The sequence below is a fragment of the Lepidochelys olivacea genome, assembly GCF_965140295.1.
Source record: "Lepidochelys olivacea isolate rLepOli2 genome assembly, chromosome: 1".
In the NCBI taxonomy this organism is placed as follows: domain Eukaryota; kingdom Metazoa; phylum Chordata; order Testudines; family Cheloniidae; genus Lepidochelys; species Lepidochelys olivacea.
In genome coordinates, this window is record NC_140411.1 from 266246821 (window position 1) to 266260371 (window position 13551).

The 13551-nt window shown below is 47.4% G+C and overlaps 1 protein-coding gene across 1 annotated transcript; it reads left to right on the forward strand.

Moving 5' to 3' along the window:
- Positions 1-1935: 1935 nt before the first annotated feature.
- Positions 1936-13329, forward strand: LOC311528793 (uncharacterized protein). Its single transcript, XM_084644214.1, has 5 exons — positions 1936-2427; positions 4841-5029; positions 6609-6765; positions 12017-12202; positions 12918-13329. The coding sequence occupies exons 1-5, from the start codon at positions 2250-2252 to the stop codon at positions 13156-13158; spliced, it is 951 nt and encodes a 316-aa protein (XP_084500340.1). The 5' UTR covers positions 1936-2249; the 3' UTR covers positions 13159-13329.
- The last annotated feature ends 222 nt before the right edge of the window (positions 13330-13551 follow it).

Sequence of the window (13551 nt, forward strand, 5' to 3'; positions counted from 1 at the left end):
GGGTGGGAAGGAAAGAGGTTTGAATTCCAGCCTAATCCTCGCCTTGTGCCAGTGAGGAGGTGCTAGACCCAATCCTTCCCACACTGCCTCCCACTCATTCCAGATAATCAGTAATTGGGGGCTGAGTGTTCTGCGTCTTGGGTGTTCTTCTTGACTATTCTGACTGGATTGGGGGACGTGTAGTGACTCATGAAAATCAGGGACTGGTAGCACTAGCTACAAACAGGCAGAGTACAAGGGTGGGGTGAACAAGTTTCCCCAGGCTGCCGCACCTTCCGGTTCCTGACTTGGACTTCTTCACCTTCTGCCTGGCTGTTATGCCTGAGCAGAGAGCACAAGGCATGTGGAATTGTGGCATGGATTTTGTGATGTCGAGTAGGGACAACAGGCAGAGGAGCTCTGCAAATTCGTTTCCAGCTGTGACCTGGACACGCCTGAACCCAGATCTCCAGACGTGTGAAAGGCCAGCAGTGAAAGGCCGAATCTTGCACGCAGCCCCAGCCTTGGCCCCCGATCCAGATGTGGGGCAAGCAGACTCAGCCCGGCAGGATCCAAGTGTGGAGGGGATTAGTGTGGGGGGATCCAGGTGTGGGGCGAGAGGTTTTGTGTGGGTCAATCTGGGTGCAGGCAGCTCAGTGGGGGGTGCAGGTGCCGGGGGGATCTGGATGCACAGGGGCTTGCAGGGGGATTCCGGGTGCAGGGGAATGGGACTCTAGAGGGTGGTCCAGGTGAAGGTGGTTGGGGCTCAGCAGGAGGGGTCAGGGGCTCGGCAGGAGATCTGGGTGGCTCCAAATGCATGGGGACTGGGCAGACAGGGGAGCAACTCCCCATACAGTGAACCCTCCCACCATGGCTGAGGAGTGATGGAGACAAGATATGGGGGCAGGGGGTGTGAAGCTTCCTGCAGCCAGGAGAGGTTTCTGGGGGTGGGTCTGACATGGCCCCAGCCCCTCCTTGCAGGGGAAGAGGAAGTCCCATCCTTTCCTGCCCCACCCAGCCAGGACTGGCAGCTGAGTCCAGCGCAGCGTAGGAGCCACCGGCCAGGACCTCCCCAGCCCCACTCATCTGCCCGCCACGGTGATTTACCTCTCTTCTGGCTGCTCCAGGCACCCGAAACGACGTGCCAGCACGGCAGGGGAGAGGTGTGTGACCACTCTTGCAGCTTCCCTTTGCTTCCCCATCAGAAAGTCAGTTTTCTGCAGGGAAGCAAAGAATTTCGCAAGGAAAACGAATTCTGCACCCACCCAATGGCACAGAATTCCTCCAGGAGTAAATAAAAGACATTCGCTCACTCACCATGTCTCTCTAATAGTCTCAGAAATCTCAGTAGCCAACAGGTGGTCACCAGTCTAGCATATACTATTAATAAAGCATTCAACAGGTGCTAGACAGATGTGTCAAAGACACATGAAGACAGCAAGGGGAAAAAAATACCCAAGGAGAAAAGGAAATGTATTGCTTGAGTGGTTCCCCTGCTGGTGCTGTTGAATGAAGTATCATTATAAAAATCCCTTGTGAATCAGAGACAGCGTATTCAGCTTTACTGATTTTACAGAAAATTAGCCCTGAGCTTTGGTGGACGGGGAGGAAAGGGACTCAGGAGGATCCGAGGGGAGGAAAGGACACCAGGAGAGTGCATTCTGTGCACAGGATCAAAATAAGAATTGGATGCAAATCTTTGAGATGTTTTTTCACCTCCATTTACAGGCACTGATTTCGGCAGGCAATGGCAGGGGGGCATCTGAGCTGCTGCAAGAACAGCCAGCAAATTCACAAAGACTAAATGGTGAGACCCAGTCCCTGCAAGAGAAGGCTGGAAATTACACTTCCAACCACTTATTACTTCTCACTTCCTATGCAGCTCCTGAGTTTCCTGCACTGGCGGCAAGTTTCGATAGTCACTGAACTACCGCAGTGGGAAGGGGAAGGCAAAACCACAGGCTGTCTGCAAGTCTGGGAGAGCAAGGGGTTGACTGGAAGGAAAAGGATGGGCGAGTAACACTGGGCAGCATTCACAGCGGTTAGCAGAGAGGGACAAGTGGCTCGGCACAAGGCTTCTGTCAGAGTAAGTGAAGCAGAGACAATCCTTTGGAGAGCAACAACTCGCTTGCTCCTGGTGGCTTAAAGTTTTAAGGACCCAGCTCATTCCTTGTGAGCCTGCCCTGGATTGAAGGAAAAAGAAAACACAGGCAGTTAGGGACCTGGAACGCGTCTGGGATAGTGCCAAGGATGCTGTGTTTCCTGACAGCATGAAGGGACAAAGGTCTGGGAAATGTCTAGCCCTTTGCATGCTGGCTTGGAGTTGCCTCCACTTTGCCTGGAGTGATGCCATCAGTTCCGGGGCCACCTTCACTGGAGCTGGAAGTATCGGAAGGGGCTTCCCGAGCGACGTCACCAATAGAACCCATGTCCGTAGCAACCTTTCAGGTACGTAGTAAGCCAGTGTCCCTCTCTCCCTTACGCTGCAGAACAAATGTGGGGAGGACTGGGGTGTGGTGGGTGGGGGTCTCACTTGCCCATATAACTGGTTGGCATGAAAGGCACAAGTAGGTGGGAGGAAAGTGCAGAATATTAGTGCTGTTATGCACATTTGCTGGCAGACTTGGGATCTATAAGTGGGAAGAGTCATCTGCTCTTAACGTGTATTTATTGCTTACAGTCATAGCTCCAAGCACCATGGCAACATCCCTGCAGTGGGAGAGCTTTGCAATTGAATAGGCAAAATTTTCAGGTGAGGTGAAAGCTCTGACCCCTTTATTTATAGGGGAGATTCCTCTGTGCTACTCTGACTTCTCCCTCCACCCCATGATGACCAACCCATTGGTCAAAGAGGTCTGAACGGAGCATCTTCAAGAGCTTGTTAACGCTGCTATGAACATCCAGTCACCCAAGAGCACCAGAAGGCGCTCTGAATGTCAAGGGGAGGAGCACGCTGCCTCCCCTACACCTCCAGCCTATGTCACACTGATGAACTCATCTATTCTTCTCCTGATCTTAACCTTTGTCATCAAGGGCTGAGGCCAGACACTATGAACATGAGGTAATGTGAAAAGGGGAAAGAGTACAAGACGATTAAGATGGATCTCCAAAAGATTTAACATACTTCTCTTAAGCTTTGGCCAGTGTAGTACCTTAACTTGGCCACTCTGTCCGTATGCATTCTGATACGGGCTTTAATTACACGATCATAGACTATTTTGCCCCATAGGACCCGTCTCACAAAGAGGCTGAAATCCAGGCTGCAGGTGCAGCCAAAAGCAGGGTTGGAATATTTAGAGCCACAGCACATGAAATCGCTGAGGCCCAGGGCACGGAAGGCTTTTAAGTGGATCTACCATGAGAGGGGGACGCAGACATGTTGCAAGCCAGCATAGGAATGCTGAGACTCAGGAATAATGTGTTCAACTCCAGGTTTTGTGCATGAGTGTGTTTAGTGGCCATAGACCCTTCCACCCCTGTTGTCCCCCAGCCTTTCCCTGTCTACTCCTATCCCCCATTCTGACCAATATTCTCCCTTCCTCCTGACTTCTGGACCCCCCCACAAGCTCGCCTATCCTCAATGGCTCCTGCCCCTCCCCCTTGTTCCTGTTCCTACTTTGTATTCTCCCTGCTTTCCCCCCTCCATCCCGCAGTTTGTCCCCCTCCTCTTGCTCCTAACTCCTTCTGCATGCATTCCATTCAGGTTGCTTCTTCCTTCTCCTCCATGCTGCCTGGCCACCAGTAGGGGGTGAACTGCACAGTCTCCCTGCTCTCAGGCCCCGGGTCCAGAACCACATCAGCCAGGAATAGCTAGTGCAATAAAACCCTGCTCAGCCAGCCCCTGGATCCTTGGGAGGGAGCATGCTCCCTCACTCAGCAGACATGATGCCTGTGCAGTCCCAGCTGCACACAGGAGATGGGAAGGGCTGGAGCATGCTCAGTGTCGACTGTCTTCACAGCTGTTATCCGCCAAACTCTAAACAAGCCTCTGCTGAGCATGTGCAAACAGATGTTTTTTGGCTGGCTTATAAACTTAGCCGAACTTGGGCAAATGTTCACAAGAACACCAAAAGATATTTCTGACACCAGGAGGAGCCCTGCCCAACATCAAGGCCCTGTTCCAAAGCATGGAGTCACTAGAGCTTCTCAACTAAATGGCTTTAAGATTCTTTTTTTAATATGGGGAAAAACAAATCTCATTTTGGGAAACAGCGGAATTATTGTAGCTGAAACTTCCTCTTTCCGCAAGAAAAAAAAGAAAAAAGAAAAATCAGCCTCCGGCAGACACCCAGTGAGGAAAATTTCAGCCCAAACAAGTTAATTTTTCAAAAGTTAAACAACGAAAAGTATGGTCGTATAATGGAACATGTCAGGCAACCTTAACTGTCGATGTTACCAATTAGAACACCAGCACCATGTATGCACACCCGCATGAAATGCAGGTCTTGGTGACTTGGCCTTGCGTACGGTGGCCCTGATTCAGACGAGCATGGAAGCACACGCTTAACTGCTTTCCTCCATCAAGGCCACTACTGTCACAGGCCAACTGGTGAAATGACTGAACTGAAAGCAGCACAGGGAGCAACTGTGAGGGGAAGAGATTTTCCAGGCAGACTAACGGACGGTAACTACAGTTACCATTGTGGTAATTTTAAACACATGTAACTTCAGGGACTAACATACTGAAGAAAAGGAGTTAAAGATCTGTCATCTCTTCTCTTTCAATAAAGTTTGAGGGCTCATAATGTACATCCCTGAAGCCCCTAAAGAGGGTCCTCCAATGAAACACGAATTCTGATTTCTAGGGTAAAAACAGCTTCTGTGTAACTATCAGCATTGATTTGCTGTGTTTCTCTCCCAGTTCAGTGTGTGATGCTCCTCCCTCCACCTTACGGATCCTATTACATCGAGAAGGGCACCGGCCTCTCCCTGGGCTCAGTCATTGTGTACTGGTGCAGAGAGGGGTATCAACTGGTGGGCAGCGAGAAGCTGGCTTGTCTCCTCCGAGACAGCACCTCTTACTGGAGTCAGCCAGCACCTCACTGCGAGGGTAAGGCAATGACGAATGAATCAGTCACTTCACTTCAGCTAGCACTGGCTTAACAGATTGTTTACACTAGTGTCTTACAACTCCTCTAGCCTTAAGCAATATTAGTCCATTTCTCCATGGACACGTCTCTCTGCCACTCAAATCACGAGGGGGGGGCTGCAATGGCTATTCATTGGCTATTTTGGGAGGAGTTTCAATAAAACCCAACCCGAGGGAATTTGAACCGTCTCAAAACCCTTGGAGGTGGGGCCTTCGGTTTTTAAGGCAGATGAGGGGGGACATTATTGAAGCAACGTGTGAAAACGACACCTGACTACTGCCTATGCTACACCAGTTATGTGGCGAGACCAAGGGGACTTTACTTTGCAAGACTAGCAGTTGGCACTACTCCCAAGTGCTAAATTTGTTAAAAGAAAAACGGGGGGGGGAGGAGGAGGAGTCTTAGAAAACTTCTCAAGTTCCAGGATACTCAGACCCAAGCAACAAGGGTGTGAAAGGTGTTGCATTTCTTGGCAACTAGGCAGGTTGAGGACAAAGTCTGTGTGTCATTAATCGGACAATATTCCCTTTCTCCCACCATTAGTCTAACGGGTCTATTTGGACTGCGCTCTTTGGGGCTAGGCCTGTCTCTTCCTATATGTATGTACAGCATCCAGTACAAGGGGGTCCTTGTCTCAGTTGGGGTCTAAGAGACTACTGTACTGCAAATAAATGGCAGATAGCTAGAGGCATGAATGGCTGGATGTATGAATTGGCGGGTAGCCGTACAGCTGAGTGAACAACTGGGTGGAGAGAGTCAAAGAATTTCTCTAGGGGCAGTTTTATCTTGGGACTGCAGAGCTCTTTCTGCTCCCAGCTGCTCGTGGGCACGGGCAATTGCAGAGGCGCAGCTGCTTGTGACGCAGGCCCGTATCCCACAGTACATCTACCATGCTTCAAAGTCTGACACTTCGGTGGAGTTGTTTCCCTAGAACTTAACCAGAGAGGAGGGCAGAGGAAGGAAGTGAGAGGTAAGCAGACGCTGAGACCCCGTAAAACTCATTTCACAGAAGGGTGGCTCAGCCAACTCTCACCAAGGGCCCAGAAAAGCTGCATGCTCTTAACAACAATTCAGTGATCACAGCAGGCAGAGAGTTTGCAGCAGTAAAGAAGTGATGTAATAAAGAACTGGGGGGGTGGGAAGGGGCGGGGGAGAGAAAGAAAGAGAGAGAGACTGCAATAAGGAAAGTTTGAGGAAGCAGCCTTCCCCCTCTCTAGGGTGGTGGTTCAGTGACTGCAAAGGGTTGCCTCAACTGGAAAAGCCACCCAGTGGAAGGGTAGCAGGAGAGAAAGAGCTGCTGCCCCAGGGGCTAGAGCAGGATGGCAGTTGTGTGAGGCCACGGAGACCTGGCCCTGGAGAGAACAGAGAAAGGATGAATGAGAGCCAGCGTCCACGTGACAGCCGCTCTGTAGAAAGGGCTCTCGGTAGCCCTGTGAGAGGGCTGCTTAACTCCACCAAGGGATTATCCTCAATCTGTCCAAGCTACTGTTTTGCCAGCCTCAAACTCCTTACAGGCGTGTTCCATGTTTATCTCCCCAGCCATCCCAAAGCCCCTTGACAAAGGGTTCCGGGTAGCAGTCATAGCCTCTCTCATCAGCGGCGTGATCATTCTGACCATGTCTGTCTCCTTCGCTGCGTGCTGCTTGCGAGACAGGCTACTGAGAAACAGCGCACAGCAGCTGAACATCAGGGAGGAGTAAGTACCTTGGATTTTGGACAGGATCCTGTCATGTCATATAAATGCTAATTCCTAGTGCATGAGGTCTGATAAAAAGGCATGACAAGTGACAGGGGGGAGAGGGGGGAGACGACAAATGAGGCAGGTTGGTTTCAGACTGAAAAAGATTTGGGGCTTGTGGGAGATAATCAGCTGAACATGAACTCCTAGTGTGATGCTGAGGCCAAAGAGCTAATGCAATCCTGGGACGCATAAACAGGAGACTCTTGAGTAGCAGTAGAGAGGATATTTTACCTCAATGTTTGGCACAGGTATGACCCTTGCTGCAATCGTGTGTCTAGGTCAGAGCCCACAATTCAAGAAGGATGTTGATAAATTGGAGAGGGGTCAGAGAACAGCTGCAAGAATAATTAGAGGATTAGAAAACCCGCTTTATAGTGACTGAGTTCCTTAAGTCAGTCTATTTAGCTTAACAAAGAGAAGGTTAAGGGGTGACTTGATTATGGTCTATAAGTATCTACATGGGGAACAAATATTTAATAATGGGATCTTCCAACTAGCAGAGAGATGTATAACATGATCCAATGGCTGAAAGCTGAAGACAGATAAATTCAGACTAGAAAGAAGGTGTAAATTTTTAACAGTATAACACTGGAACAACTTACCAAGGGTTATGGTGGATTCTTCATCACTGACAGTTTTTAAATCCAGATTGGATGTTTGTCTAAAAGTTCTGCTCTAGGAATTATTTTGGGGGAGCTCCCTGGCCACGGGTGCTGGAATGGTGTGTGTGTGTGGGGCGGGGGGGGGGTCATGGCCCCATCACTTTTAAAAGTGGGATGGCTATGTCCTCCTGCTTTTTACCACCTGTAAGAGCGAGCAATGGGGGGGAGGGATGGAGAGAAGCAAGCGGGGGTGGGGCCATGGGGGCGGGGGAAGAGGCAGCAGGGGAGCGGAGCCTCAGGGACAAGGGGAGGGACAGGGAAGGGCCACAGTTAAGCAGCAATGCCCGCCCCCGCCCCTTTTAGGACACTTCTGTCACTCCTGTCCGTGGCCTGTGTTACACAGGAGGTCAGAGTAGATAATCACAATGGTCCCTTCTGGCCTTGGAAACTAAGACTAAGAAGGATAGTGGTGGCAGCATCAGCCCTATTTTTAGTATACTCTTCATTGGCCCTTCAGGAGCAGACATCAGATAGTGTTCCTCCAAGTCACATCAATGCAACAGCAGCAGTGGCCACACAGTGCCTAGCTACAGGGTTCCTTGACTAGAGTTCCCTCTGCTGTCTGACTGGGCTCTGCATTTGGAAAAGCAGGAAAAATTCAGGACTTCAGACTGAATCTCTGAGTTGAGAGTATTCAGTAAAGTCTAGAATGTGGATTAACTTCTGTTATTCAAAACTGATCTTTACAAATGTATGGATTTTATTCACTTATTGCGGGGGTGGGGAGATCAACGTACAGCACATGGCGTGATTTAGCTTTATACTTGTGGCAAAAAAAAACACCTGTATTTTGGCCCTTCTCCATACATTGTGGAAGTCTCAGTTAAACACTGGACAGCTTTGCTGCTCCAGAATGATTAATCCAGCATTCCAAGCACCTTACTTCTCTACAGCAGGAAGCGTTCACCCCATAAGGTCCTGGGGCAAGTTGCCTTTGGAACTGACAAGGATTTTTAAAATAGCTACTTGTTACCGTAATGTGGTCTGTTCCAAAGGCAACTTGCCCCAGGACCTTATGGGCTGCGGCAGCTAATCCAGTTGTGCCAGTCTGTCGAAAGCTGAACTGCTCTCAGCTGAGATGCGGGAATTTTATCAGTTTGCAGATTCCCTCCCGAGAACATATACACATACTTAGGTCTGGTCTACATTTCAAAATTAGATCAACATAGCTACGTCACTCAGGGCTGTGAAAAATTTTACACCCTAAGTACCCTACTTAGGTCAACCTAACCCCCAGCATAGATGCAACCAGGTTGACAGCAAATCCCATCAACTGAGGGGTGGATTAGCTATATTAACAGAAAAACCCCTTCTGTCGATGTAGGAACCACCTACACTACACTGGAGTAGCTGCAGCTGTGCTGCGGTAGCATTTACGGTGTAGACATAGCCTCTGGAAGCTTTCCTTTAGACTGCCACAGTTTTGCTCTTCAGGTTTGCTGCTATTGGGGATGCTTAAATTAAAGCTTCTGAAAAGAGACATGCTCATTGAATTCCAATTTCATCCCTGTGAAACATCTTGGTAGGCATTAGCTCACCAGTTGTGGTTTGGATGATCCTTGGTCACCCTTTGCTTTTTTATTACAGCAACACACAGTAGTCTACCTTATCTTGTACACTGCAGATGTACTGGGTCATCTCACTAGAGAACAAGCCGCCACACCAGTCCTGTTATTGAGCCAATTGATAAGCTGGTAATGCCACCTGCTGGCCAAAGAGCTCCACCAACTTGAAATTCACAAATGTCATGCTCAAATAAATTGGTTAGTCTCTAAGGTGCCACAAGTACTCCTTTTCTTTTTACAAATGTTACAATGGTTCCATTTGCTCAACTGCAGTTAATGCAGAGTTCATATTTTCCACTGAAATAACATTGGAGTTGTAGATCTATATCATTTGGCTCTACCAAATGTTTTGCAAGCAAAGAGAGCTTTGGCTGAGTATAGACAAGGTGCAGTCAATGTACTGTATTAAAACTTAAACCTGTTTTGCAAAAAAAAAAAAAAAATCATGCAGGAGAAGTCCCTCTACACCTGTATCACTAGTAAGAGTGAAGTAGTGCTAGAATTTTAACAAAGGACTCCTACAAGCATATCACCTTTAGCCCATGATAAAGCCTATGCCACAGACGTAGCATTGCACAGAGAGGAAAGCTACGGTACTGGAGGAATCTATTTGTTTTCCCACTTTAAAATGTTCTCTCCTAACCAAGGAAGGAAGTAACGTAACTGGGGTACTGAATATGCTAAATGCATTTGCTGGAAATATTTATATTTTCTTTGTGAAAAACAGATGGAGCTCAGTGATAGTACAGCACAGTGCTCAACTTCTGTAATCACAAGTGAGGATTGAGGTGAAGGGAAGCTAAGTATCCTTCTCCAGGAAGGATTTTTAAAATAGCGACTTGTTACCGTAACGTGGTCTGTTCCAAAGGCAAACAATTGCTCTTCCAAAATGGTTATGAACCCCAGCAATCAGTCAGGGCTGGGAAAGGGGTGATCCAAAATCAGGGAAGTCACCACAACACTCCATTATACAGCTTGATGGCAGGATTGTAACAAGAGACTCCCACAAACTTACTGCAGCATAGGCTGCAATCCCGGCAGACCTCAAACGCTAAACAGGGTCAAAACATTGTGGGCTAGGATGGGGGTTGGTGATTCAGTAGGTGACACTCTTCCCAGGCGGCAAGTCACTATTGCACTAGCGCCCAACACCAGGTCAGGGACACCAGGCTGCTAGAAGTACTCTCTTTCAAACGAGATACAACACTGAGGTCTTGAGCACCTGTGGTCATTAATCACATGGCAAAGTAGGAGATTAGATACACTGGCCCTCAGAAATTCCAGCCTGTGTAATCACATTCTTCCGACAGACATTCTCACTGCAGTTACAGTATTTAACACTTCCCCCTTTAAAACTGTAAGGTAGCTGTTTATGGTTAAACAGCTGCTGCATTCTACAAAGTGGTATATTGACTCTCATTCCCCAGTGGTTTCAAGTAGGCAGGGAAAGCCAGATGTTTGCTACATGAATCCCAGTTGATTTGCCTCAGATTGAGAGAGAAAAAGTGAAGCACCGATGCCAGAAAAATAGTCCAAGGCAAATGGAAACACAAATACTCTGTACACCTATGCAAAGGGCCTAAGAAATCCTTCCTTTCCTCTACAGCAACTGCCAAAGAGAGCTATACAGGGTGATGAATGGCTTCATCAAGCCAGAGGGACTAGTCCACAACAGAACGCACCATCCCTCATGGCAAGGAGCTTCTTTCCTGCTGAGACCACCACATGTATCCAGGAGGCCTCTTAGGACACCTGGAACCAGACACCAAGTGTATGCCCAATATCTGACAGACTCTTTGAACTAATTTGATCCATTCATACAACAGAAAGCCCTAGATATCCTGAAGTAGACAGGAGTCACCACCTTTGTGAATCAAATCCTTGCTCTGGCTGACTAGTGAAGTACAGCCAAAAGTAACTAGAACCCTTTCAAACAGGGTCAGCTCCTTGTTCCAAGAAATATTGAATGAGGATAAACTGAACCGGTGACAGGAAACACATTTTTGCATCATGCATAGTTAAACCGGCAGAACTCACTGCTGCAAGATAGACTAAGCACTTGGCTGTAATGCTGATTAAAAAAGGATTAGACATGAACACGCACAATGGGAACATCTACAGCTAGGTTAGTGAGGATATTTTTAAAGAGATATAAAACCTCATGCTTCAAGGTACAAGTCAATCACTGAGTAGTGGGGGTCAGGACACTTTTCCTAGAAGGCAGGTTATTCCATAATTGTGTAATGGGATTTTGTGTGTTTGTTTTTAACCTGGCTTTGAAACATCTGGTACTGCTCACTACCAGAGATCAGACACTGGAAAAAGTATCACAGTGATTCATGTGGTTTAAGAGTCTAAATAGAATAAATTTGAGTTAAAGTATCTCCTTAATGACCTATATATAAATATAAAGCCAGAGGAAGCAAGAGGGGCACAGCGAGAGTTAACCCATTCATTTCTTGCACAGTCTCACTTTGCAGTGGAAGTCTGCATAGGGCTTGATGCTACACCCCCTTGCAGCCAGATTCCTGAGCTTGCAGACTGCCTGGAGGAAATGAGAGTAGCTGAAGGGAGTCCCCTTCTCCCAGTAATCACATACAATGTCTACACAGTGCTCCTTACCATACCAGGCCTGGGCCCAAAGGCCCAAAACATAGAGCTGGTTGAAATTTTGCAAATGAAAATGGAGTTTCCTGTCAAGAAATGTTGTAACAAAACCAACGTAATTTTCTGTGAATAGTCAACATTGGCAAAATGTCTCCTGTTTAGCAAAGTCAGCCTATATTCTCTGTGATCCAAGTTTTCCAGCATTTTGATGAAATGGCCCTGAAAAAATACAAAGTAACAGATTGCAGTTTGTTTTCTGCAGTTCTCAACCAGCCCTACTGAAAAATCTTCATAAACTTTGATTCTCACCAAAACGTGAGTGCATTACAACGTTTTGCTTTATGTCTCATTGTTTCTCTTTTCATTTTTTAGGCAACAGCAGGGCAGGACGTGCCGGGGTGCAAGGCAAGCTGATTCCACTAACAAGGAAATGGAGAAGCAACAAGGAGCTTTTGGGAAACTGAAGCACCATCACAGGCTTGATTACCGCATCTCCGCCCTCCGTAGTTCTGTATACCCTGGGGCACTTGCAGGGTGCAGTAACCAGGGATTCCAAAGGTACTTGTTGCCATTACCCCATAGAGAGACTGCTCACCCATGGAGGTTGGATCCAACAATGTTGGTAGTCAAAGACTGGCTTCTTCACTGGGGAAAGTGTTAATTCCAGATCACTTCTCCTTTGCAGCACACATGCCCCAAAGGCTTTTCAATCCACATCATGGACAGAGCTTTTTCTCCCCGTTTTTTGATCAGATTGGGATATAAGGCCTGCTATTATGCTATAATGCCCAGCTGCAACTGTCCCTGCTGTTCCAGTGCTGGGTTCTGCTAAAGCACCATAGTCCTGGTTTGTAGCAACCCTTGTTGCAAGACTGGGTCTCTTCTGTTTTGGAATTTAGTAATTTTCCTGATTTACCAGATGTGATTATTTTGCAGTGTAACTAGAACACTTACTAGGGACTAACCCAAAACTAATTTTCCTTTGGTCTTACACCTAAGCACTGGAAGGCACATTTGCAGTGGGGAACAGTTAATATGTTTACCCATTTACTTACTCAATTCCTTCTCAGCAATGCAGCAATTTAAATGCACTTTTGCCTGCTGCCTTTTGGAAGGTTGCAACATGCTGCCATCAGGATAGAAATGATAATTCTCTGCTGTCCTTGGATATTTCTAATAGAATGGAGCAGGATTGGTTGGGTTAAAACAGAGGGAGATGTCTTATTAGCAGAGTGTCTTGTTCTCACTCTTGTCTCACTTTTGCCTTTAACAGGAGTCAGGAGAATTCACACCAGACGTCCATGCAAAGCTTATGCTCTGAAATCCACGTCTTCCCACAAGTGGTTCTGCGGCCGGGTGCAACACCATCTGCCTCCTCTTTGTACATTCATTTCCCCCAGAAGCCAGGAGATATCTCCCTGGCTATAATGCCTTGTCATGCCAACTCCCCCAGAGACATACCCACAGCCTACTACAGAGGATATGAAGAACATAAGCCCTTAAGCTTGTATTGATAGTGATCAGCTTACAATTTTAAGCCATTACCCAATTCCTTATTAACACCAATTCCTTGGAAGTCTCCCAAGCTCAGCAAGGAGAGGCATATGATAGAATCAGTGTGACTGGATTTTCAAGCGGCTATTGCAAACAGGTGAAAAAGAGTGACATTTCATGTTGAAAGTATATTTGACCCCACTCTTGTTTTCTTCTGCACCCAGGCTGTTTACATGCTTGTTTAAAATGTAAGGTCATGTGCTATAAGGATCCTGATGGTTTTAATGAGAAAGTGAACAGCTGAAGTCAACTGCTCCAGATTACAATACAGCCCGAGCACATATAGGCATTTCATTACACAACATTCTGACCATCTATTCTGTGGATAAGTTTACATGGCCATCTGTGATGGT